Below are 23,325 nucleotides of genomic sequence, written 5' to 3'. Positions count from 1 at the left end.
ATATGACTGGGTCATCTCAGGCACAGGGGTCAGAATTTTGGGGTGGTAAATACAATTCAGTCCAAAACAGTGCCCAATCAGATGGTCTCCTGAGAACATGAACTAAGTTTTGGAAATTGAAGGCAAATTTTACTGGATGTGTGCACTCAGTGATTGTGAAACAAACACATGAAATTGACAGCCATGTTGATGCATCAGTAAGGACATTAAGAAAAGAACTTAGGCAGAAGAACTCCTTCCTGAAGGCATGGATGGAATAGATACAGTCCCTAGACTTGCAGTCTCTGGGAGAATTAACATATTTCAATTCCTCTCTGTTGATGCCTGTGAAATGAGAAGCACCCTTTCTCCAGGTGTTAGGGGCAGGGTTAAGATTAGGCACCTAAATGGTTGCATGAGAGTCCTAACACTGCCCTGATAAATGATCACAAACTAGGTAGCTTAAAACAACAGATGTTTATTCCAGAAGCTAAAAGTCCCAAATTAGCAAGGCCATGCTCCCCAAGGCCATGCTCCCTCCTAAGGCTCTAGGAAAGACCCCCTCCTTGCCTCTTCCAGCATCTAATAGTTGCCATTTATCCTTGATGTCCCTTGGCTTGTGACAGCTTAATTCCAGTTTCTGCCTCCATCTTCACATGGTCTTATCCGTGTCTCCTCCTGTGTCTTCAAACATCTCTCCTTACAGCACACCAGTCATTGTGCTTTAGGGAGAAAAACCTAAACACATATGATGTTGTCTTCAATTGCTTACATCAGCAAAGACCTTATTTCCAAATAAGTTCATATTCACAGGTTAAGCCTTAAACACACCTGTTTTATTTTATTTTTTTTTTTTAGGAGCACGAATCTATAACAATGGGTGACTGGATTTGATTTTCTTAAAAAAATTATTGGTTTGCATACAATAGTTTGTTTATATTGTATTTAATTAATGTACATTGTTTGGTTTACCCCCCCCCCCTTTGAAATTGGTTTGCTTACAAAGTTCATATATATATTGTGTTGCACACTACTGTTCACCCTTAATTGAAGCAAAAAATAATCAAAAGGGGGCATTAATTATTAAGGTCTTTGATATGGAAATACTTGGGGTCACAATATGTGTATGCATGTGTAAGAGAGACAGGGAGAGATTAATTAAGAGAGCTTCTCATGTCCAGTATGAATAAACTCTATTCTTTCAAATCTCAGTGTGCAGGGGCAAGAGGGATGGTGCCAGGAGCAAAAGGGAAGCATTTTAGAAAAAACATGTTTCCTATGATTCCCAACTCCAGTAGGTGAATACAATCTATTGTATAGATTGATAACTAAAATAATCTGTGAAGATACACCAGAGGCCTTCTGGAGCAGACGTGGGGAAAACACACACACCTGTACCAGCAACCTACAAGCTCATTGTTAGCCCACATCCAGCACTTGAATATTCCCTCTCTTTGGATTTGCCTGGCAAGTCCTTATCATTCCAAGAAGGGAGGAGTTTGGTCTGTTGGTAGAAATTTCTTCTTTTCTAAGAGATGCATTACTGTTGACAATGCAAGTGCTCATCCCTGTTCACATCTCATCCTTAGACTGTCTTTGTAAAGGGGGGGGATATTAGCTTCCTTGTTTTATCAACAAGGAGATTTAGATCAAGAAATGAGATATTGGGGTTGACAAATGGTAGAGAGACAAATCCCAGCCAGGGTTGTCTGCCTTAAATCTGTGCACCTCTAACGTCTCCTACACTCCCTACAGCTGAAAACATGATGTTGCCCGTCACCAGCCTTTCTGCTGATCTTTTTCTCTGCATCCTCACAGAGATTTACAGGAATTTACCAGGACATTGGCATGCTTTTCACTTTTTTTGTTCTGTTTTGTGACAATTCTCAGTGAATCTTCTTGGGCAGGACCCAAGAATGCCATGTATGTGAGTGAACATGTTCACAAGTTCCTGTTGTCATTCCCTCATCTCTACTTTCTCTATAGCTGAACCCTCTTTTCTCAACAGGAGGTGGCTCCAGCCCCCTTCCTACCACTAGACTTGAGCTAGAAGTTTGGAACCGGCAGAGTTTTACTGGTTACTGTCTGCTTCTCATCAGTCTCTCCCTTTCTGGTGGTAGACAAGTTAACCCCTCATTTTTGATTCAGGATCTCCTTCTACCTCTCAATGTAGTACTGACTTGTTATTCGCTGCAATCCAAATTCCTGTTCTAGTGAGTTCTCTGGATCCACTCCTGCCTTGTCAAATAGTGACTGTGAACAGATTCTGCAGCCTGAGGACATCCCACAAGGTCCAATAAAACCGCTTGGAAACTTGTGTGCTAGAATGAGTCTTGACTGGACAATGAAATAAGGGGCAAATGAAAAGTCACCAGAAAGAGATCTACTATAGAGCTCTTGCTTTGTGTCTAACTTTAGGGATTTGCTCCCAACTACGGAGATGAGATTAAGAAGCTCTTATGGTCTAATGGTAGAGTTGCACTAACAACCCCAAAGGTATGCAGTTTGAATGCACTAGCTGCTCTGTGGGGAAAAAGATGGGCAACTGGCTGTGAACCCTTGCTGGAGGGTCAGCTCTGAATCAGCTCTGACAGGATGGTAAACAACAACACGAGGAGATGAGAAGATTTTGTAAGTCATGCTGCCCTCCTAAAGTTCCTTCCACATGCGTGCTTGTCCGTTCCATAAAGGAATGGAGCACCAGAATACTCTAATTTCAAAATGCTGCTGGAATATAAAAGAGAAATGAATAAGCTTTCCAGGGAAGGATCTTCTGAGAAGTAGAATACCCTGTTTTCTAGTTCTAAAAAGACCTTGCTGTTACCAAACAATCCCACCTCACTGCCATGGCATTGAAACTGATTCAAGGCTTCTGAACCTTGGTGAACCTCTCTGCTGAACCTCCGGTGGATTTTGGAGATTGTAAATGGCACGGAGGGAGGTTGCCCATTTTTGTCCGTTGGAACCACTGGTGGACTCTAACTGGAAGAGTTGGACAGTACACCTCCCTGTGGCAGTTAGGTGTCAGAAAGAGCCTTGTTCAGGAGCGCAGAAATGGGGCTTGGGGTTGAGGCAGATTTTGGTTCCATGTTGGAAAAAAACTTGCTCCCAAATCAGACTTGTCCTACAGGAAAGGCGCTACATTGCGTCTTAGCAGATTCTGCACACTATATAGAAAGCAGGTTCAAATATGGGCTGGACAGCTCCCTGATTGGATCCTGTCTAGGAGATTCCTGTTTTACCTGAAAAGGATGGGCAATTTTCCTCCCATGCTAATTTTCTCTGAAAACCGGCCAGAGGGTCAGCTATGGGTCAGTTATGACCCTACGGTAGGTACACAGCAACAACACATGCCTTGAGACAACCTCCAACTCCTCTCTTCCCGGAAAGCTGGCCTCCTTTAAAGTATTGGATATGTTGGCCCAGCAGAAGGCTGGCACCAACAGGCATGTGGAGGCTATTCTCTCTGCCCTTCTGGAGCCCATCTCATGTGTTAGCCGCTCCGGAGAGGCCCTTGCTTCCCTCTCAGATCATCCAGCCTGGGAAAAGGCTTGGGACCCTTGAAGGGGACCGGGATGGCGAGCCCGCCCATTGGCTGCAAGGCGCCATTTGAAAGGTGCTGGTTGGCTGAAGGGAGGGAGGAGGAGGCGGTTTCCCGGGTAACGGGAGGGCGAGGAGCGGCTGCAGCGGTGGCCGCGGCTGAAGAGCTGAAGAGCCGGGTCCAGAGTGTGGTGCGAGACCGGCTTGGAGGCGGCGGCTGGCGCGGCCGGCGTGGGCGCAGGTAAGAGCCCCTTGTGCCAACCTCCCCAGGGCTGGGTTGGGCTGCACTGCGCTGCCTCGCTCTGCAATGAGCAGGGGAAAGTTTGCCCTGCCGCCGGACAGGAAGAAGGAGATAGCTCAGGATGGTCTGTTCTGGGCTTTGGAGTCGGGGCAGGGTGGAGTCTGCCGGAGGACAGAACACGAGTGCTGGCTTCTCTTGTAGGGAGGTGAAAGCACACCTCTCTGCTCCCGAGTCCAGGCGGATGGTCAGGGGCCTCCAAAACCACCTGGCCAGAGACCAAGCAGGCAAATGTGCACCGGCGAGCGCCCGCCGACGGCCCGCACCCCTTGTTCATAGATGCACCAGGAAACTCTTCACCAGCAGATGCCTGGCTGGGGCGCACCGCGCGCGGGGCTCTGAGGCGGGGCTCTGAGCGCCAGACGCACTTTCCCTCGCTGTGGAGATGCCGCGCACACCCCTGTCCAGAGTGGGTGTGTGCCCCTCCAGACGTACACGCCTGAGACCTGGTATATCTCTGAAAGTGCTCTTGTGTTCCTGGATATCTCCGTGCATCACCCACTCTGTGTGATTGTATCTCTGGGTGTATCCTTGCGTCTGGGGTCTTCTGTGTTTGCTGTCAGCGTGGGTGTCTGTGAACGCCCTCTCTGGGTGCTTGTGTCTGAGTATCGTGGTTTGTGAATCCTTCTGTCTGCTTCTCTAGATGTTTTTCTGTTTGTGTGTTTCTCCTCTCTGTGTGCTCATTTCTCTGTATCTATGAATGTGTGTTTTCTGTCTTATTCTGGTGAAGGAAACCTGTTTTCTAGGTGGATTGGTCTCTGAATGTAATTCTGGTACCTGTCGGTGTGTGTCCCTCTCTGGGTGTGCAGCCTCGTGTGCGATCTGAGCTTCTATAGGTATCTGAGTGTATGTATACATGTGTCTAAGTCTGTGTGTGTGCATGCGTGTGTATCTGTGTCTCCTGTGCCCCTCTTGGTCTGCATCTGATTCTCTTCTCTCTGAGTCCATGCTGATGCGTGTAGGTGGAGCTCAGCCCCAGGCCATCAGGCCGAGCCTCATATTCCCCAGGCTCGGGCTCACCCTGGCTCAGCTTCTCCAAGCTCCGGGCGCGGGGTAGCTGCGGGCGGGGCCGGGCGCTAGCTGCCGCGCCTCCTGGGTGTGCGCTCGGCTGAGCCGGCTCCTTTCTTGCCGGCCAAGGGACCCTGGCGGCTGCTGAGGCAGCGGCTGCCCGCGCCGCGCAGCTGGGGCCCTGGTGACTTATTTTTGTGTGTGATCCTTTCTTTTCATCGGGGAAGAGGCGGGAGCACGTTCTGCTCGCCGTGCGCAGATAAAGGCACCAAGGTTGGCGGCTGGGTCAGCCCTCTTCTTGAAGCTTAGCAAAAGTGGACGACTGGGTGGACTTTTTTTTTCTGGAGAAAATAGAAAAAAAAAAGTCCCAAACAAAACAAAACCTTCAAACACAACAAAGCCCCCAGCCCCACAACAAAAACAACCTCAAATTAGAAACTCTGCCCAGAAACCACCAGACCGTCTTGGCTCTTGTCCCTACATCTTATCTAACTTATTTATTGATTGATTTATGAAAGGCTAGGTCTCCAGGAAGCTTCTCTGTTTCCCCGGTTGGCACCAAAGACGAATTAAAAATGCTATGCTAGTGATGAGTGTTATTTAGACCATTTCGAAGACGAATGCACCGTTATTTTAGATGCTTAACTTTAGTTGCAAGATGAAGCGGGTCAGATTTTTCTTCTGGCGGCCACCTGGGGGAGAGGGGTTGGGCGAGGGCAGGAGCAGCTGGAGAAGGTAGAAGAATGAGAGAAAACCAAAGGAAGACTCTTCTAATTTTGAAAACTTCAGCGAATTGAAGGAGATCTTTCAACAAAAACATAAAATGTACTCACAGTTTCAACACCCAGGAACGAAGAAATACCTCCTAGTTTGGCTGGCCTGGCCTGGGAAATGTATGGCTCTTGGAGTCCCAAATAGGTATTTATCAAGAAATAGATTTTTACAGCAGGAGGGGGTTTCATTGAGGCTCTCCCAAGGTTGCCTCTATCTCCAACTCTAGATCTTTTATTGTCTCCTGCTCCATATCCTGGGCTATGCCTCTCAATGAATCTTTAAATAATTTCCCCCCCTGGGGGTTTGGAAGAAGACAGGAAAAATTCTGGCAGATGTGGAACGGGGGATGGGGGACATAGGGCCTTTTGGAACCTTTATTTTGGACCGGACAGGAGGGAAACTGGCAATGTGGTCAGTATGTCTTCAAAAGACTGGGCTTGTCTTCCAAACTCAGGGAGCAGCCCGGACTTGCCTACAATGCCTCCCCCTCCCACATACATACCTATTCTTTGCCACAATCTGGTCCAGCCTTCTCCTTTCCCTTGCAGCTGCTCCTGGCTGACTTATGATGAGAAGAGGAGAAGCTGCTGATAAATTGGCGGCTTTTAGAGTTCAGTCCAGTAAACATTTTGACTTCTCAACAATGCAGTTAAATATTCTCTTAGTCTTGCCTTTCAGCTCCATCTCTCATGCCTATTGAAACTTCTTGAGTTTTCTCTGGGCAGTATTGGCCCTTGCACTCATGAGGTCCCCGCAACCCAGTCAAGAAACAAATTGGAAGTGGCAGCTGACAACAGCATCCATTATCCCACCCCCTACCCGTTTTCCTCCCCTTTCTCTTGCAACCCCTCCCCATCTGGGCCCAGCATGAGCACATCAAAGCCCCCAAATTGGGGAGACTGACTCCCAGAAAAAATAAAAGGTTCCACAGGAGCATCTTCCCACTCCCTGCTGATGGGGAGGTATTTCTCCAGTGAGAGCGTCTGTCCCCATGTGCACTTGGGTCGTGTGAGCCGGCTGGCATGATGGGATGTGACAGGGTCTCACCCCGAGTGAGCTCCAGTGCAGACCTGTTCTCAGACGCTAGAGAGCCTCAAGCTTCTAGTGGAGCAGCCCCTCTGCAGCAAGCCCTTCCAAGCAGGGGACACTTCTTGGCAAGTGGCTTCCCCCACCCCCTTATTATTCAGGATGAGAGCCAGGAGCTGTAAAAAGTGTGGACTCTAGACACAGACTGCCTGTGACAAGCCAGACAACAGTGGTATTGCCGGAACGGCATACAAGAGAGGGCTCTCAAGTCAGTCCTGCACTGTGCAAGTTCTAGCTGTGTGATTTTAGGCAGCTTACTTGACCTCTCTTGTCTTCAATTGCTTCATCATTAAAAGGTGGATAAGTATCTCTAATTGAGGCAGAAGAATTAGTATATAGTAAGTCTTTGTTTTGTAGAATCAATGAGTGAAAGATATAAATCAATAGACACAATGATTGGCAGACAGGAAACTGAGTAAAAGCAGTTGTGTGAGGATTTTTTTGGGATAAGAGATAGGTTTTGTTTCTTTTAAAACATTTTTTTTGTAAAATATGCAAAGCAAAACATAGACCAATTAAGTATTTTCAATATGTATAATTCAGTTATGTTCTTTAAATGGTATGACTATTCTCACTATCCTTTCTAAGTTATTCCACCATTATTGAAACAGAAGCAAGCAAGAGCTCAATAACACTTCATTGCTGTTGAGTTAAAACTGACTCATAGCTGACCCTCCAGGAGGTTTTTAAAGGCTATAAATTCCGTGGGAATAGATTGCCCATATTTCTCTCTCAAAACAGCTGCTGAATTTGAACCATCCACCTTTGGGTTGGCAGCACAACTCCTCACCACTGGCCCACCAAAGACAAAAGCAATTACTATTTTCTCATCACTTACTTTGTGCCAGCAGATGATTGCTTGATCTTTCTAATCTTTTGTGCTATCATTGCCGTTACTAACTAGGGAATAAAACTGAGGCTTAAAGAGGTTAACCTAACTTGTCAAGGGTCACCCAGAAAATAAGTTTTAATTGGAAACCGAAATCTGCTTGGTTTGAGGTCTCTGTCTGGATTCAGGTTCCCCTTGCATTGTGTTTGCCTGAATTTACTGGCATTTCAGTTTGGAGTTAGTAAAGGATTGGAGCTGAGGTTTGAGCTTTGCCAGGGGTCCACTGAAAGTGTTGTAGAGATAGTGTCTCCAGTCTGTAAACTCCGCTATTTCCTGGGCCAGCAGAGGGCTTCATTTGTGCTGCTTCAAATGTCAGCTGCTCTTGGGTGTGCCAGATGCCCCTCTTCTGGACATTCCGCTCCCCACTGAATCCTGTCAAGTTCAGGGTTTTATAAGACCTGGAAATTCATCGCGCACAATCAGCTCTGGATGGGAGCCTTCACTTTGAGAGGGATTCACCTGTGACATTACAGCCTTTCTGCAGCTCTTCTCTCGAACATCTGACAGCCCTTCCCTTCCTCCTCAAAGAAACCCTTTGTGGTTAAGTCTCCTGTCTGTTTTTTAACCTGCTTTGCCATTGAGCTGTGTGGAAACCCTCCCTACACAGGTTAAGACCTTTCTAGTCGTTGGATTTCAGCTTGGTCTTTTGTGATGGGGACTGGCTTCGGCATCATTCCAAAATAGCCACCAGTCAGGACAGCTGCAAGGGAGAGTCTGTGGGCTTCTGCCTGCTGCCCACTGTGGCCAGATCTGGCCATTGCCCTCCTGAAGCCTGGCACAGCCTGAATGGTAGAATGACCGGTGCATTGATTGGAAATGTTGGCAAAGAGAAAAGTGCCTTTTAATAAAAGCTTTTTCTCCCCCTGCTCCTTCCCTTCCTGATGTTGCTAGTACAGTGGGAAGTAGAATCATAATGCATTAACTGTGTGTTTTTATGGGGATTCTCAGATCTGTGTCCTCCTTGCAGACCGTTCATGCGACGGCACATCCTGTATGAGTGTTTTCCTCCATGAAGAAGCCCCCTCCTCTCTCCTCCCCTCCCTGTCCCTCTGAGCTTCTCTGACGTCAGCCAGAAGGTGACTGGGTGCCTTGCTGCCTGCAGGTTCCCAGGAAGGGAGTGCGGCTCTGTGGCACAATTGCTTCTCAGCCCTCAGATGATCCAGGCTGCTCTTTTGCAGCCCCCCCAGTGAACCCTGGTGACTAGCCTGCCATACGCTGCCTCCCGCAGCTATAACTGGGGGGGGGGAGGGATGCTGATGCTTTTTGCTTCACAGACCGTTGCTTTCCTGTGTCATTACACCTTGGTGCCTTATACCTATGATGATGAAGCTAATGTATCCCACCTAGGTTTGAAAGATCCCTTTTCCAGCTCCAATGTGCTTGTTTTAAGAACAGGGGCTTCTCTGTGTCTCTCCCCATGAGAAGTGGGGAGCCTCTGAGATCCCCCCTAAGGTGGCTTGTTCTCGGCTGTGCTCAGAGTATGAAGGGACTTGGACGAAGATCACTGGCTGTTACTTGGTGTAGGCCTCACCGTATGGCTCCAGATGGCAGGGAGGACAGTTCAACCCCATGCTTCTGCACAAAAGACAAATCTGACTGTGGATCATCTTTCTCCTCAGGTCTGAGTCCAGCTCGGTGAAGGAAGATGACAGCTCGGGAGGAAGCGCCCTCAGAGATGCACGCTCGCGGGGACTGTAAGGGGCCGCTTGCTACACAGTGTTTGTGGTGATTTATGGGAGTCAGGGGCTGCTGGAGAGGGATGTGGATGTTACCATCTTGGTGGATTAAATGCCCATTTACATTGTTACTGACATATAAATTATCCTTGCCAAGGAAGCAGTGAGGACAGCCTTTCTGGGGCAGTGATGTGGCATGTACCCCAGAATATGGACTTGTCTTTGCCTAGATCTGCCCTCTGGGCTTTCGTGGCGAGAGCTCAGAACTGAAGTAAAACCCCAAGTCCCAGGACTCACCATGCCGGCAGCAGCCTCCCTCATGGCAGAGACAGCGATGGTGTCTGAGGTTCCCGAGTGGCTGTTCAGAAGCCGGGAAGACCTTTGAAGAAGGATCACTGATTTCCTGGGCCCGGGAGGGCTGTGCCTGATGCTGTGCAAGCCTCGCTGTTCCCTGGGTTATTCTGTTCCACTGTGGATTTGGAAGCATCGCTAAAGGAGAGACGGGGGAGTGTATTCCTGGGAGATGGAATCTGCTTCTGAGTCCAGCCAACAGCAGAAGAGAAAGCCGGTGACCCACGGGCTGGAAGACCAGAAGAGGGTAAGTGGCAGAACTTTGTGGCTCTCTTGATTTGTGGTGCTGGCTTTTTAGCTAGAATTAATGAGAGAGGTTCAGAGGAGCCTGGTGTGCTTTGGACTTTGTTGTCTGTTAATCACGCTTGTTGGTGTTTCTCTTGTTAAGAAGGTAGATTTCTCTGGGTGAGGTGGTGAGATCTTGCTGGTTGTGGATTTCTATGTACTGGAACCTGTAATTCTGCCCTGACTTGCTGGTGGACTAACAGAGAAAGGTAGACATTCAGTCACTGGAACCAGAAAGAAAAAGCATTACAGGCTTCAAGCTAAGGGTGTTAACGGAAAGTGTTGGTGTTCTTACAGTCAGGTACGGGCGGAATGGTTCCAAAGACCCCTTTGGGATTGATGCGCTCTGAGTGCCTTTTGGAAATGTTGCTCCTGACGGAAGTGGTTTTGTTTGAGTCATTCTTTGTGTGGTCCGTTTTTGCTCTTGTGTTTATGGATCAAAAAGCATATCCTACTCTCCTCTGTGGCCCCATCTGTGAGAATGTCACAGCCATTTAAAGTGGCCTGTTGAGTGTAGGTCATTTGCTGTCATCAGGCTGAAAAGCCTCAGTCACCCAGGGCCTGAATCTACCAGTTAGAGTTCAGCTTGTCTTTGAAAGGCAGATAGACGTTGTTTGTGAGTAACATCCAGAGGCTGGCTGTCTAAGAAGAAAGTTGATGCTGTAGCTCTTTATTCCCTGGAGAATACCAGGACCTCAAGGTGGCAAGGGTTAAATATAAACAGTGCAAGCAAGAAACTTGGTCTGGGTTAATTCAAAATAATGTACGTCTTCTGATAGTTCCCTTGAAATACTGTTAACGGTAAAAAACAAACATGAAACACTTTCAGCTGTCGTCTCAGCGTGTGGAGTGTTCCCTCTCTTCCTCAGATTTAAAGTGCACCTTGTCTCAGTTGATGTAATGGACTGACCCTCTATTTTTCCTTCCAATTTTCAATGTCTTCCCTCCCCCTTGTTTGTTTCAACTTTTGCTCTGACTTTCTAAGGATAAAAAGAAATTGATACAAACTACATTTTTTAAAAAATGGAAACCCTGGCTTGATTCCAAAAAGAAAAGAAAGCAAGTAAAAACCACTCCTGACTGTGTACTGGCTATATTGCAGCTATAATGCTTGCTGAAGGCTGGAGTCTCAATAAGTGGAATTTGTTTTGTGGCATTTGATTTATTAAGTGTATAGCCTACTGGACCTGCCAGCTCTTATTTTTGCAGGAGTTCTCAGAGAGATAGGAGGTGAATCGATGATTGTTGTTGACGGTATCTGGGATTAAATGTATTTCACTAAGCGTTAGCCACGTTAGCATCGAGACACTTAGTGGAAGGACATTTGGGACCTCTGACACCGTGGAAAATTTTAATTGGGCTGGTACACCGAGATAATATGCAATTATGATGGCCTCTCCTTGGCTAGGTGTAGGCGCCTGCATTTCCCATCTGTTCCTGGCTCTGGCTGTGTTTGGTCCACATGTACTATGGAGCTTCTAGAAGTAGAATGTAACCCCAAGTGAGGCTCGGCGGCAGCTGGGGTAACATCAATTGGTCATGCTCAGCTGACATTCATTTTAACTTGAACTCTAGCCGTCATGGCGATTATTAAATTTATAATGATATATGTAAGATCCATTTTAATGACTCTCCGTGCTTGGGTGAGCTCTGACTTGTGCTGGCAAAATAAGGCTTAATAGAGTATTACATTTCATCTCCTACTGAATTTTCTGGGCAATGGTTGAAACTTGGTTAAGGAGGAATTAGCGTTTCCCCCCCCACCTGATATGCATTGTGATCGAGTTCCATATTGCTTGAGCACAGTTTCTGGGCTTCTAGAAATAACTGCCACTGTAACAGCTTCTGTTGCTGTGTGTATGTGTGTGTTTGTGGGTAAACATGTACCCCATTTGCGTCAAGTGTGAAGCTAAACAAGCCTTCCGCGTGCAGCCTGGAATGGCTTGTCCACAAAGCTGAAAGGCGACTCTGCAGTGTTTTGGCTCAGATATCTGGGGTGAGCTGAAAATCCCTCTTCATGGGGGATTGGCTGAAAATTCAACAAAGACACAATTGAGGCATCTGCTGAGGAGCTGGGAATTCTCCACCCGTTACCAAGTGTTATTGGCAACAGACCCTGCTGGCATTTTGGTTAGGGTGTGTCGATGATATTCAGAGAAGGATAAGTATGTGATAAACTGGGGAAGATAAACCAGAGAGAGAGAAGCTAATTTCAATGATACTGTGTTATGATCATCCTGAACAGCAAAGCTGCTCTCTGCTGAGCGTGGTAGTTTTCTCATACTGGTTACAGCGTGCCCCTTGTTTGGGGTTTCATCTACTTGGGGTGTTTGATGTGGCTCACTGGGGACTTAGCAGTTCTTCATGGCTAGTTGGCTGTGCTCATACAGTGGAGAATACTGTGAGCTGTGAAACAGCTGATTCTACTGTGTACTGGCTGTGTGAGGCTGGAAAAACGAATTAACTTCTCTGATCTTCAGATTCTACATGTTCAACACAGGTCAGTAGGATCTGATTACAGGGAGATTGTTAAGATTAAATTAAATAAGACTGGTAGAGCTTTTGACACTAGGCAAATCCCTAAAAATGTCTTTATATGTACTTGGGACAGTTTGCAATGCAGTGTGTCATTTTTTTTTCTCTCTCTTGTTTTGATGACTGAATGTGATTCGGTTTTAAGTATTTTTTAAATACTCAAGTAATGCAGAAGAATGTAGAGTGCAGATTTTTATTTTCTCTAACTCTGTCCAGCAGTAACTACTAATAACAGTTTGAGTTATATAATTTCCAATTTATTATTATTATTATGATGTTGTATATCTCATAAAATGGAATCATGCAGTACATATATTTAACTTAATTTTCCTATACAAGACAGTGTGTACATTTGCCCCTGGGTTATTCTATACCATCTAAAATCAGCTTTTAATAGTTGAAATAAACTTCATGATAGCAAATGCCAACGTTTTTCTCAATTCTCAATTCCTTTTAGATGGACACTTAGGATGTTTCCAGGCTTTTGTTTCTTACTTGAATGTGTGGAGGTGTTTTGCATTAGTAAACTCAGTTATTTGTTTATTCAGCGTGTATTTATGAAATGATACCACCAGACTCCCACCTTGTGCCAGTTTCCATTCTATGAGTTAAGAATAAAGTGGACAGATGCAGTTTCTCCTAAGATCTTACCTTCTAGGCAAGTGCTGTTCAGTAAACTTTCTACAGTCATGGAAATATTCTCTTGTGGCCTTGGGTCTTTAACATGCAGCTAGCATGACTGAGGACCCGAGTAGTAAATTTTACATAGTGTTAATGAATTAAAATGTAAATGGCCACATGTGGCTAGTGGCTACTGTAATGGATGGTAAGGCGCTGAGCAGACCACAACAGGCAAATAAATACATCGTCAATTAGCCTATTCACTAAAGAAAATGAGCATTGCAAAGTTATGTCATGGGTGGTTAAGGGGCATATTTCATATTTATTGTCATTTTTAAATTTCCTTTAAAACTGAAGTGTAACTTAACATTCAGTAAAATATACGTTTTTAAAGTTTACAATATGTAATGAATTTTTGTGTTTTTTAAATGCATCTGTGCAAGGAGCTTTGCTGGTGCAGTGGTTAGAGCACCCAGTTGCTACCCAGCAGGTCAGAGGTTTGAACCCCACAGCTGCTCAGGGAGAGAAAGATGTGGCAGTCTGCTTCTGTAGGGAACCCAGTGGGGCAATTCTATTGTTTTATAGTGCCACTATGAGTCGGAATCAACTTGGCAACAGTGTGTGGGGTTTGCTTCCTGGCAAAGTGGCTTCTTACTTCTATGTATCGGAGCAGCTACCATGTAAATTTAGATCATTTCCTGTCTGCGGGTGTATCTTTTGAGCAGAGAGCTCACTGATGAGAACCACGTAGCCACAGGGAGATCAGGAGGAAGGAGTTAGGTGGTAAAGCATCCACTCTGCTTCTTGCCACCTGGGTCAGTGCCATTTAGAACTGGAGAAGCTCACACTTTCCCCTTTGGCGACTGATCTTGGTACCATTATGACTGACAGCTCCCATGGCCCTTTACCAACTAGGCACCACTCACTGTGGACGTGGAGCACAAATGTGTTCCACAGCATTTGCAAGGGCTGACTTTTCAGAAACATCTCAGATCCTTAGGGAAAACGTAGAATAGAACCACCAGCTGTTCGGTTCACAGTCAACTGTTGGTGCCACCTAAGTGACTGTAAGGTTGGATTTTTCAATTCTACCTTGAGGTGACTCGGAAGAAAGGTCTGGTGATTTACTTCTTAAAATTCAAACAGAGGAAACCCTGTGGAATGCAGTTCTTCTCTCACCTACATGAGCTCACCACAAAACAAAATTCACATTACAGCTACTGGTCTTTTTATGCCTTGTTGTTGCTGTTGTTGTTGTATACCTGTGAGTTGAAAGTGAACCATAGCTGACCCTCTGGCGGGTTTTCAGAGACAGTTAATCACACAGGAGGAGACTGCACATCCTTCTCCTGCCTGAGCAACTGGTGAATTAAAATGTCATGCCTTCAGAATTGCATCACAGTGTCTTGCCAGTTTAGCACTTGCTAAATTAAAATTCTGTGCTGAAGCAGAGAGAGAAAAGCCAGAGAAGCAGAGACCTGCGAATTGCCATGAATTCTGTGAGGTAAGTATTGTTCAGTGCTATAAGAAGCACTTAACTAGCAGGGATGGGAGAAATAAAATTTCCCTGACAGACACCTATTGATCAGTCAAGAGAATGACTTTTTGATTGATTTTTTTTTCTTGACTCCTCCTCAGAAGTTTGTCCTTCACACACTGAGCTTTCCCACAGAAGAGGATACGCACTAAAATAAGGAAGGCTCAGAGTTCTTAAAGATGCTTGATCCCTGAGTTGGGACAGAAGAGGTTTAGTCTGAATATTCTCTTGGCTGGCAGCTTCTTGGCATGAAGGCCTCCTAGAGCCTGTTTTCTGAAATGACTTTGGAGAGTGTGAACTCAGAAATTTCTAGGCTTGATTCACTTGCTCTGGGTTTTCCAATCCTGACTCTCAAAGAGTGAATTTAATATTGTGCTTGCCGCATCAGCCTATCTGCTTCATTTTAATGATGGAAGCCCTACCTTCCAGTTACCTGTGTTTGTAGCTCAGATTCCTTGGAGTCTCTCGTTCCACCCCATGATGCCCTCTTTCTTATCCAGTCTCCTTTGTCCTTTGTCTCTTCTTTCTAGTCTTACTGCCACCTGGTTTTCAATCCAGGACTCTTGCCAGTAGCCTCCTGGCTGACTTTCTTGTTTGAGTTTTTCCTTTAGTCCATTTCCGCTTCTTGCAGAGTCCAGATGGTATCACCTTCCTCAGAGATTTCTCAGTACACCCTCAGAGGAGTCTACCTTCCCCAGCCCCTAACACTCAAAGATGACCCAACTTCTAGGATACAATGGGAACAAGCAAGAGTCTCATTTGCATCTAGTTGAGCTCCACTTCAGAGCTGGAAGAGTTCTGTATGCTCCACAGGCTCGCCCCTCAGAAGGTGCACAGTTCACAGCATGTCCGGCATACAATAAAGGCCCCAGTAAGTGAGAGGTGCTCTGACTACTCAGTTCCCACTCTCTCTTGCTCAGGTCTGAGCCTCTTGCCAGACTCTGATTGCTGTTCCATAAACAATACTCACATTGTGCTATTTTGTATTTTTTGCTTATGTATCCTGCCCACCTAGAATGCTTCCCCCATCCTTTCTTCATCTTTCATGAAGAAACTTTTCTCATGTTTCTGTACTCTGCCTGAGCGCAACCTCCTCTAAGTCTAGGGAGCAGTTTTACCCTATTCTTCCTCTTGTTTTCTCACAGTGCAGGCTCACTATGCTAGATGACAGCTTCCTGATAGAAAGTCTGTCTGTCTCTTCATCCTTTGACACACAATAGGTCTACTTGCATGTTGGCTCCTTGTTGGTTAAAGAGTTTTCTTTCCCTCTAGTCATGAAGCTAAATTTGATCTTCCAAAAATGACTGACCCAGTAAGTTGTCTACTCTTACAGAAAGAGGAAGAAGATTCAAAGAGGTGGTTAAGAGTTCTCTGCAGTGTTTGAAACATTTGATTAAGGGAGGCTAGATTGGATCTGTTGAGTGAAATAGAAAAAAAAAAGTGAGGCCTTAAAGGAAGAAGCAGGGTGATTCAGATTAGTGATGCGACCTGGCTGATGGAGAGGACAAGCTTTGGTTTGTCAGTAGCTGGGGGGAATTTGAATGGGTAGCCTCTGGACAAGGCAACTTGAAGTAACAATTCCTCAGAATGTTTCTCACAGCAGAAGTGCTCTCTCATTTGGTTAACATCAGTGGAAGCAGAGAAATCATTGCCTCTTTTAGACACAGAAGGGAAACAATACATAAACATATCTTAAGCTGATTTGCTCAGGGATACAGGGCCAGATTTAATGATCTTTCAAAAAGGATAAAACAATTAGGTCAACATGCTAAGGATAAGGGAAATTACTAAACCACTACTCTGTTATCTTTATCTTATTTAGATTTTCTCCAAGCTCTTTGATATAGGTATTACTTACAGTCATGAGAATGGTTAAGGGACCTATTTTTGTGTGCTGGATTCTAGAACCTTGCTGTAATTGGACTTTGCCATTAGGCTTCTATTTATAACATTTGAGATCTACTCTTGATGTTATTTTTTTTCTAGCTTCTTTGCACACATGCATATGTATGTACACATATAAATGTGTATGTACATTAATGCACACACATATAAACCCACACACTCTAATGATACTCACCTGCATGGCACCTTATAGAGTGTTTTCTTCTTTGCTCACATAGTTTGGTCAGCAGGTGCCTATCATCCTTAATAGCTACAGGTCTCTCTCTGTATTTCCTTTCAAGGAGGGAGGTCCATCTTGCTGGGGATTTAACTTTCTAATAAATCTATTTTTACTGTTTTACCCTTAAAAAATTCCGAGCTACATGCTACCTCCTTCCTAACTCTGAGGTGCTGGCCACAGGGCTCTGGAAGCTGAATGCTCACACGCCTTATGGATATGTGGCTCCTGCCCCAGCTCCCCAGGCCCTTTCCAGATGACTTCAAATGCTTGCTCCTCCGCTTGGCCTGGTGTTGCTGCCCCTCTGGAGATGAGGTAGGAGTTACACGTTGATCTACGTCCCGACAGCTCCCTGCCTGGATGACCTGCGTGTCTGCCTGGCGTGAAGAGAGGGTATGTTAACCAAATGCTCAGGGAATGAGCTCTGCAGGGCTATCACAATACATTTCACATGTCACTGAAAAGGTTGGGAAAAGACTGGGGCCAGTTGCAACTCAATTCAGGAAGTTTGGAGCCCCTCAACTCAGCCCTGAGGAAGCCCTGGTGGTGTAGGCTGTAAGGAGTCGTGCTGCTAACGCAAAGGGGGCACCTCTCTGGCAGTTTGAACCTCCTAGCTGCCCCATGGGAGAAAGATGGGCAGTCTCCTGCCATGAGAGGTACAGTCTCTGAAAACCTGCTTGAGGGTCAGCTATGAGTCTACTCTGATTCAGTGGCACTATGACGAGTCAGCTATGGGAGGAGGGATTCTCAAAGATGCGTCAGGCCAATTCTCTGCCTACTTCTCCATGGAAGGTAGTATAAGACAGGCTTCATTCCTTTTTTTTTTTAATAAGGAACTAAATAAAATATTTGTTGTTCAAATTATACTCTGTTTTAGGGCCAGAGAAGGGGGGGGGGAGTGTGGTCACTTGTATACTATGTAACCAGGGTCGATGATAAGATAATTTCTTCCCAACTCCATCACAGTACCTAGCAATATGTATAGAATCAGAGCATCCAAGATGCTTCCTAAGGGAAATAAAATAAACGGTGCATTATGGTGTGTGGTGGTGGTTGCTTATGAGTGCCATCAAGTCAAATACGACTCATTGGGATCCTATAAACAACAGATGCAAACCTTGCCCTATCTTGTGCCAGTGCACCCATCTCTGACATGCTCAAGCCTATTGTTACAGTCACAATGTCAAGTTGAAGATCTTCTTTTTCACTGACATTCCACCTTGTCTATTATTGTTAAGTGCCTACTAGTGTCAGATAGCCACAGCATAAAGCAATGGGGGTACAATGAGGAGTTTGAATATGAGAGAGAGAGAGAGAGAGAGAGATGGGATGCAAAAAGGAGAAAGTCAACTGTCAACTTAAGTAGTTTGCCTGTAACAAAAAGTATAAGCTCTTTGAGGGCAGAGACCCACAGCCTGGACCTGGTAAGTGCTTTGTGAATATTTGTTGAGTGAATGGATCCATGAATAAAAAGAGTGGAGAAAGAAAAGAATAGCAGGAAAACCCATGTGAATAGTAGGGGTTTTATCCTATAAACATGGATTCATCCTACAAACAAGGCTGTGGAATTAAAGAACGACCTGAAAGCAACACCTTATTTGAAAGTGCCATATAAAATTGTATACAGATGGCTCTGTGTGTATGTAATGAGTTTAATGAGACTTCCTAGCTCTACCTATCAGCAACCAAATTACTCAGCACAAAGGTGAGGTAAGATTTAAGAATAATAAGTGGCAAGTAGAACCAACTTGGCTGGCACCTTGTGTGACAAGCATTAGGATTGGTATATTTTCAAAAGCCCTTTGACCTAGCTGATCTCTTTTACATTTTCCTGTTGGTCTGGACTGTTTCACCACTGATACTATTGTAAAGGATGGTTTTAAACTGGAGGGAAAATGAGTGGTATGATCACTTCACTGGTTTGGTATTTGCTAATCACACTGTGTTGGAACCTTATTTCATTTTGTAATTTATTTATCTAATCATTCTAGCCTCTCCTCCTTCATCTTACAAAATAGGGTAACAAAAAGCCTTTGGTGAAGATTTTAAGATATAATGCACGTTGAGTATTTACGATAGTACTTAGCGCACGATTAAGCATTTAACCAAATGGTGTCTGTTTTAATTCATGTCATGTTTCTGACTCTCATCCAGCTTAAACTTTTGTTGTCATATATCCTGCTAACAGAAAGGCTGCTTTTCTGCTTTAGAAAGTACAGTGAAGTAAAACGGTCCCATCTTTTGTGCAATAATCTCGTCGGACCTGCCCAGGTCTCATGATTCTGAACATTAAATAAAAACCCACAGGACACAAGCAGGGATCAGGGTAAAACAGTAAACGTGAGCCTAAGACACTCCCTGCAAGTTGTATTTTTGCTTGACTACATAGTATGAATTTCATTTCTTATACTCTGTGGCATCCCCTAAACCCTGAGCACTAGGAGGAAAAAGGAAATCTGGTTACCTAGAGGTGAGTTCCAATTAATCCAGGTATTCCAAACGCTGTCCTGGGTTGCTTGGCTCCTAAAGCTTAGATCAGATTCTTCTATTCCTGAGATTTGAATCAAAATAATGACATCTCTGACTTCCATCCTCAGGGCATTAATTTTTAATCTTCCTTCTCTTTGGGATAATTAGGAAGAGAGTGATGTGGGGGTTGGGAAGAGAGATGGAGATGCGGATGGCAGAGCAGGAATGGATGTTATTCAGGGCAGCCTCTTCAAAAGACAGCGTTCTCTGCCTGTACATTTCCAGAGGAGGAAGCAAAGGCGTGGGCTGGCAAAGGGCGGCAGTGCTGGTCAAGTCAGGTAAGGACAGCCTATAACATGGGAATTCAGGATCATTTGAGGACCGATCGAGGAATGTGTAACTGCATCTTACGGAAGGAGCCTGGTTCTAAGTTTAAGTATGTTATCACTTTATAACCAGAAAATGGAATAAACAAAAATCTTTAATGACATGGGAAAATGTTCATAAGATGCTAAAAAGAAGGAGGAGGAGGAGAGTGTTTCTCCTTTATTATTGTTACTTGCCATGGAGTCAACTTCAGATCATACAACAGAGTGGAACTTTCTAGATTGTAGTATTTATGGAAAGGGGCCTTGGTGGTGCACTGTGTAACATGTTTAGCTGCTAAATGCAAGATCAATTATTCAAGTCTATGAACAGCTCCACAGCAGAAAGATGGGCAGATTCTCCTCATAAAGAGTTACAGCTCTGGACATAGTAGAGGGCTGCTATGAATCAGACTTAACTTAATGGCAGTGGGATTTTGTTTGGAAATCTTTCTCCAGTGGAGCACTTGAGTGGGTTCGAGCCACTCACCTTTTGGTTATTGGTCAGGCAGTTAACTGTTGCACCACTAGGGCTCCCTGAAAAGCTGAGTGAAGATAAGGTTACTCAAAGTTTTACCCATTTCTAGGATCCATGCTTTTGAATCTCTGGAGCCACAGTGGCATTTGAAGGGCTGGAGGCAGAGTGCTGGTTACAACTAGTGAGATTCCATCAGCCTTTCTGTGAAGCTGCCACAGAGATATCAGTCTAGAAACCTGGAAACATGGTGTCGTTATATTCAAAACCCAGGTTTTACTAGATTCTTAACAAGGTCAGTGAAGTTTTTTAAGACCACCCCTACCCCGCAAAGGATAGGCTGTGGAGGAGAGATTCCCTGGGAAGTGTGTGATTCTAAGTTTAAGTTAAATATTTTCCTCTCCATTTCTTATTTTTATAACCAGAAAATGAAATTAATAAAAATCTTTAATGTATGGGAAATGTTCATGAGAAACTAAATAATAAGTGGAATTACAGTTTTTACATCGTGTACATCTCACATATATGGGAAACAGAATCTAATTAATCACATAAAATCTTTCTTCACTAGCTATTCCGTTTCATGTTTGTTTCTGTATTCCTAACACAGATCACAGTAAAAATAGAACAAAACCAACTGTCATCAAGTGCGTTCCAGCTCCTGACGACCTTTCTGTGGGTTTCTAAGATTGTGAATCTTTATGTGAGGGGATTGTTGATCTCTCTCCTGACAAGTGCCTGGTGGATTCAAACTGCTGGCCTTTCCATGAGCAATGCAATGTGTAACACAGTCTGAAGATGTGAGAGCCAGCATTCTGTGTGGTGGGAAGCAGAAGGGGGAGATACAGATGACTCTTCTCTTTGTCCTTTGATCTGCATTATATTCTTAGAAACGTGATGGAGCAGTGGCATATTAAACAGGAAGATACTTTCTTAATTGGCTGGTCTGTGGTGGAAGACAGGGTGTCTGGGAAGGCTGCTTAGAGAGAGATGAATGTCCTGAATTTTTGTGTCTTTATGTTCATGCAGTCTCTTAAATGTGAAAACACAGTTTTTTGATTGTGACTCTATTATCCATTCCTGGTGCAGAAATAAGCCCACTTCTTTTGAGTCTCTCACTGATGATGGGTGTGACCTGGAAGGTCATGTCCTTGATGTCTGTGTGGGCTGATCATTTGGAGGTTAGATTAGAAGCAAGAACTGTGGCTCAGACGTACCCAGAAGCGAATGTACTGAATAAATCAGTTCAAAACAGACCCTTACATGCTGCAGCACAGTGGGACAAATTATGAGAGTAATGAGGGGTCTTGGGTTCTGAGGGGAGAGAAATATTCTGTTGAAGCCCATGGAACGTTCTGAGGTAAAGATAGATGATGTAAGCCGGTGATTTAGAAGTGCCTGGACATACGTAGGGTCTTTCTTACCTAAAAGAGAGGTGTGTGATATTAGGTTTTGTGGTGTTATTCTTCTAGAAATATAGGATGAGAAACAATTGTGTGCAAAGAGGTGGTAATTAATCCTAGTGCCACCCAATGACCCCCCCGTGACTGAAGTTGCTGTCATTAGACTGAATGCCCTCTGTTGTTTAAATTATTATTGAGAAAACAGTTCCTTTTCTCTACTTAAACTTCCATGAAAAGAGAGCACTTTCCTGCTTCATTGATGCTGGATGTAGCCAGGTAAATGGCTTTGGCCATTTGAATGTGGATTGAAATAGCAATAAGTCTGTTCTGAGCCTGGGCTTTAAGAGATAGAACTCATTTCCATTTGCCTTTTGGAAGCTTCTGCCCTCCCTCTACTGTGAGAAAAACCTGTCCCAGCTAGCTGCTGCCGCTCCATTCAGGGTCACAGAAGCACCAGAGCCAACTTGTAGACCTAGGAGCAAGAAATAGACACTTAGTTTTGTATGCTTCTGAGATTTGTTATAAACTGTATAAACTGTAATTGGGCATTTCATATTCATCACAGGGGAAGCAGTAATATTTACCTCACAAAGCAATCAACACAAATAAGTGTTGTATTCATATGGATACTCACTCATTACCATCACGTTAGAACTGTCTCATAGCTGGCGGACCACCCAGCAGGTTTCAGAGGCTGTAAATCACTGGGAGGAGATTGCTTATCCTTCTCTGTTGGAGTCAGAGGTGGATTTGAACCACCAGAGTGTTCCCACCTTTGGGTTAGCATGGCGACTCCCTGTGGACTACCCCACCAGAGCTCAGGACATTTAAAAGTGTGGTCCTGGTGCACTTACATATGAATCATCTGAAGAGCATCTCAAAGTGTTTATTCCTGTGCCTTAACCCAAAGCCAATGAGTTTTGTGTTAGGGCCTAGGGAGCTCTGGTGGGGTAGTGTGTAGCTTGCCAGCTGAAAGAAAGGTTGGCAGTTTGGATACATGCAGAAGCTCCTTGAAAGAGAAGGGACTGGCATTCTTCTTCAGCAAGATCTCAGCCTTGAACACTCTGTGGAGCATACACTCTGCACACATTGGGTCGTTATGAACGAGCTTTGATTTGAAGGGCAACAGTAGGTCAGGTGTGCAAAGACCGTAGCAAAGCATGTTGCACTGGCGCTCACCAAAACTCAGCTTGCCTTTCTCTGGATTCTGAAGTTCACTTGGGAAATTGTCTCTGATTTGATGCTCAGCAGTGAACAATTGTACTTTGTTACTGAGGTCTCTTTGGGTCCATTTTGGAATCATCATCATCCCTTGTCTAAAGAAGTCTGAGAGGAAAAAAAAATCACTATTTATTTAACTTTTCATTGTTATCTGGGTGAAAGTTCACAGAGCAAATCAGTTTCCCATTCAACAATTCCGTCACATTTTGTTTCCTGCCACTGGTTGCAAACCTCCCATGTAACAGTACTCACGGCCTCCTCATGTTACCCATTAAGTCACTCTGTAAGGTACACATGGATCCCAGCCCACTTCTGTTATTTCTTACAGTGACAAGTGTAACAACAAGAGTCATATTTTCTCTTCTGAAAAATGAGAGGCTGCATATGCTCCTTAGGATGCTTTCCTTCCTACGGAGCTGGTGTAGGATTGATTCCTTGGCTTTGCCTTCTGCTGGGGTCTGGTCGTTTTTTTGGGGATCCTTGGCTGAGAAGGCAGGGCGAAGTTCCCAGCTCTGGTGAGTCTTCTCTGGCAGCCTTCCATGATTCCAAGTCCGTCAAGCCAAGCTCAGGGAGCCAACTCACTCAGCCCGTTGAGATCAAGTAGGCTTGAAAATATACACCTTGGATGTGTGAACTCTCTCCTCTTGTGGCCGTCAGTCATGGGACTGCAAAGTGGGAAACAGCGAATAAG

General features: G+C 44.8%; 1 protein-coding gene across 1 annotated transcript in view; it reads left to right on the top strand.

Annotated features, from left to right (window-relative positions):
* Positions 1–9,542: 9,542 nt before the first annotated feature.
* The window catches only part of NAV2 (neuron navigator 2), a 948,472-nt gene continuing 934,689 nt past the window's right edge, over positions 9,543–23,325 (top strand). The window contains exon 1 of the mRNA XM_006892015.1: positions 9,543–9,848. Coding sequence (XP_006892077.1) covers positions 9,774–9,848 — 75 coding nt within the window. The 5' untranslated portion in view covers positions 9,543–9,773. The remainder of the gene's footprint in view (positions 9,849–23,325) is intronic.

This window comes from Elephantulus edwardii, unplaced genomic scaffold (assembly GCF_000299155.1).
Source record: "Elephantulus edwardii isolate Elephantulus edwardi_28Jun2011 unplaced genomic scaffold, EleEdw1.0 scaffold00109, whole genome shotgun sequence".
Classification (NCBI taxonomy): Eukaryota; Metazoa; Chordata; class Mammalia; order Macroscelidea; family Macroscelididae; genus Elephantulus; species Elephantulus edwardii.
Note: the sequence above shows the minus strand (reverse complement) of the source record. Positions and strands in the feature narration are given on the sequence as shown.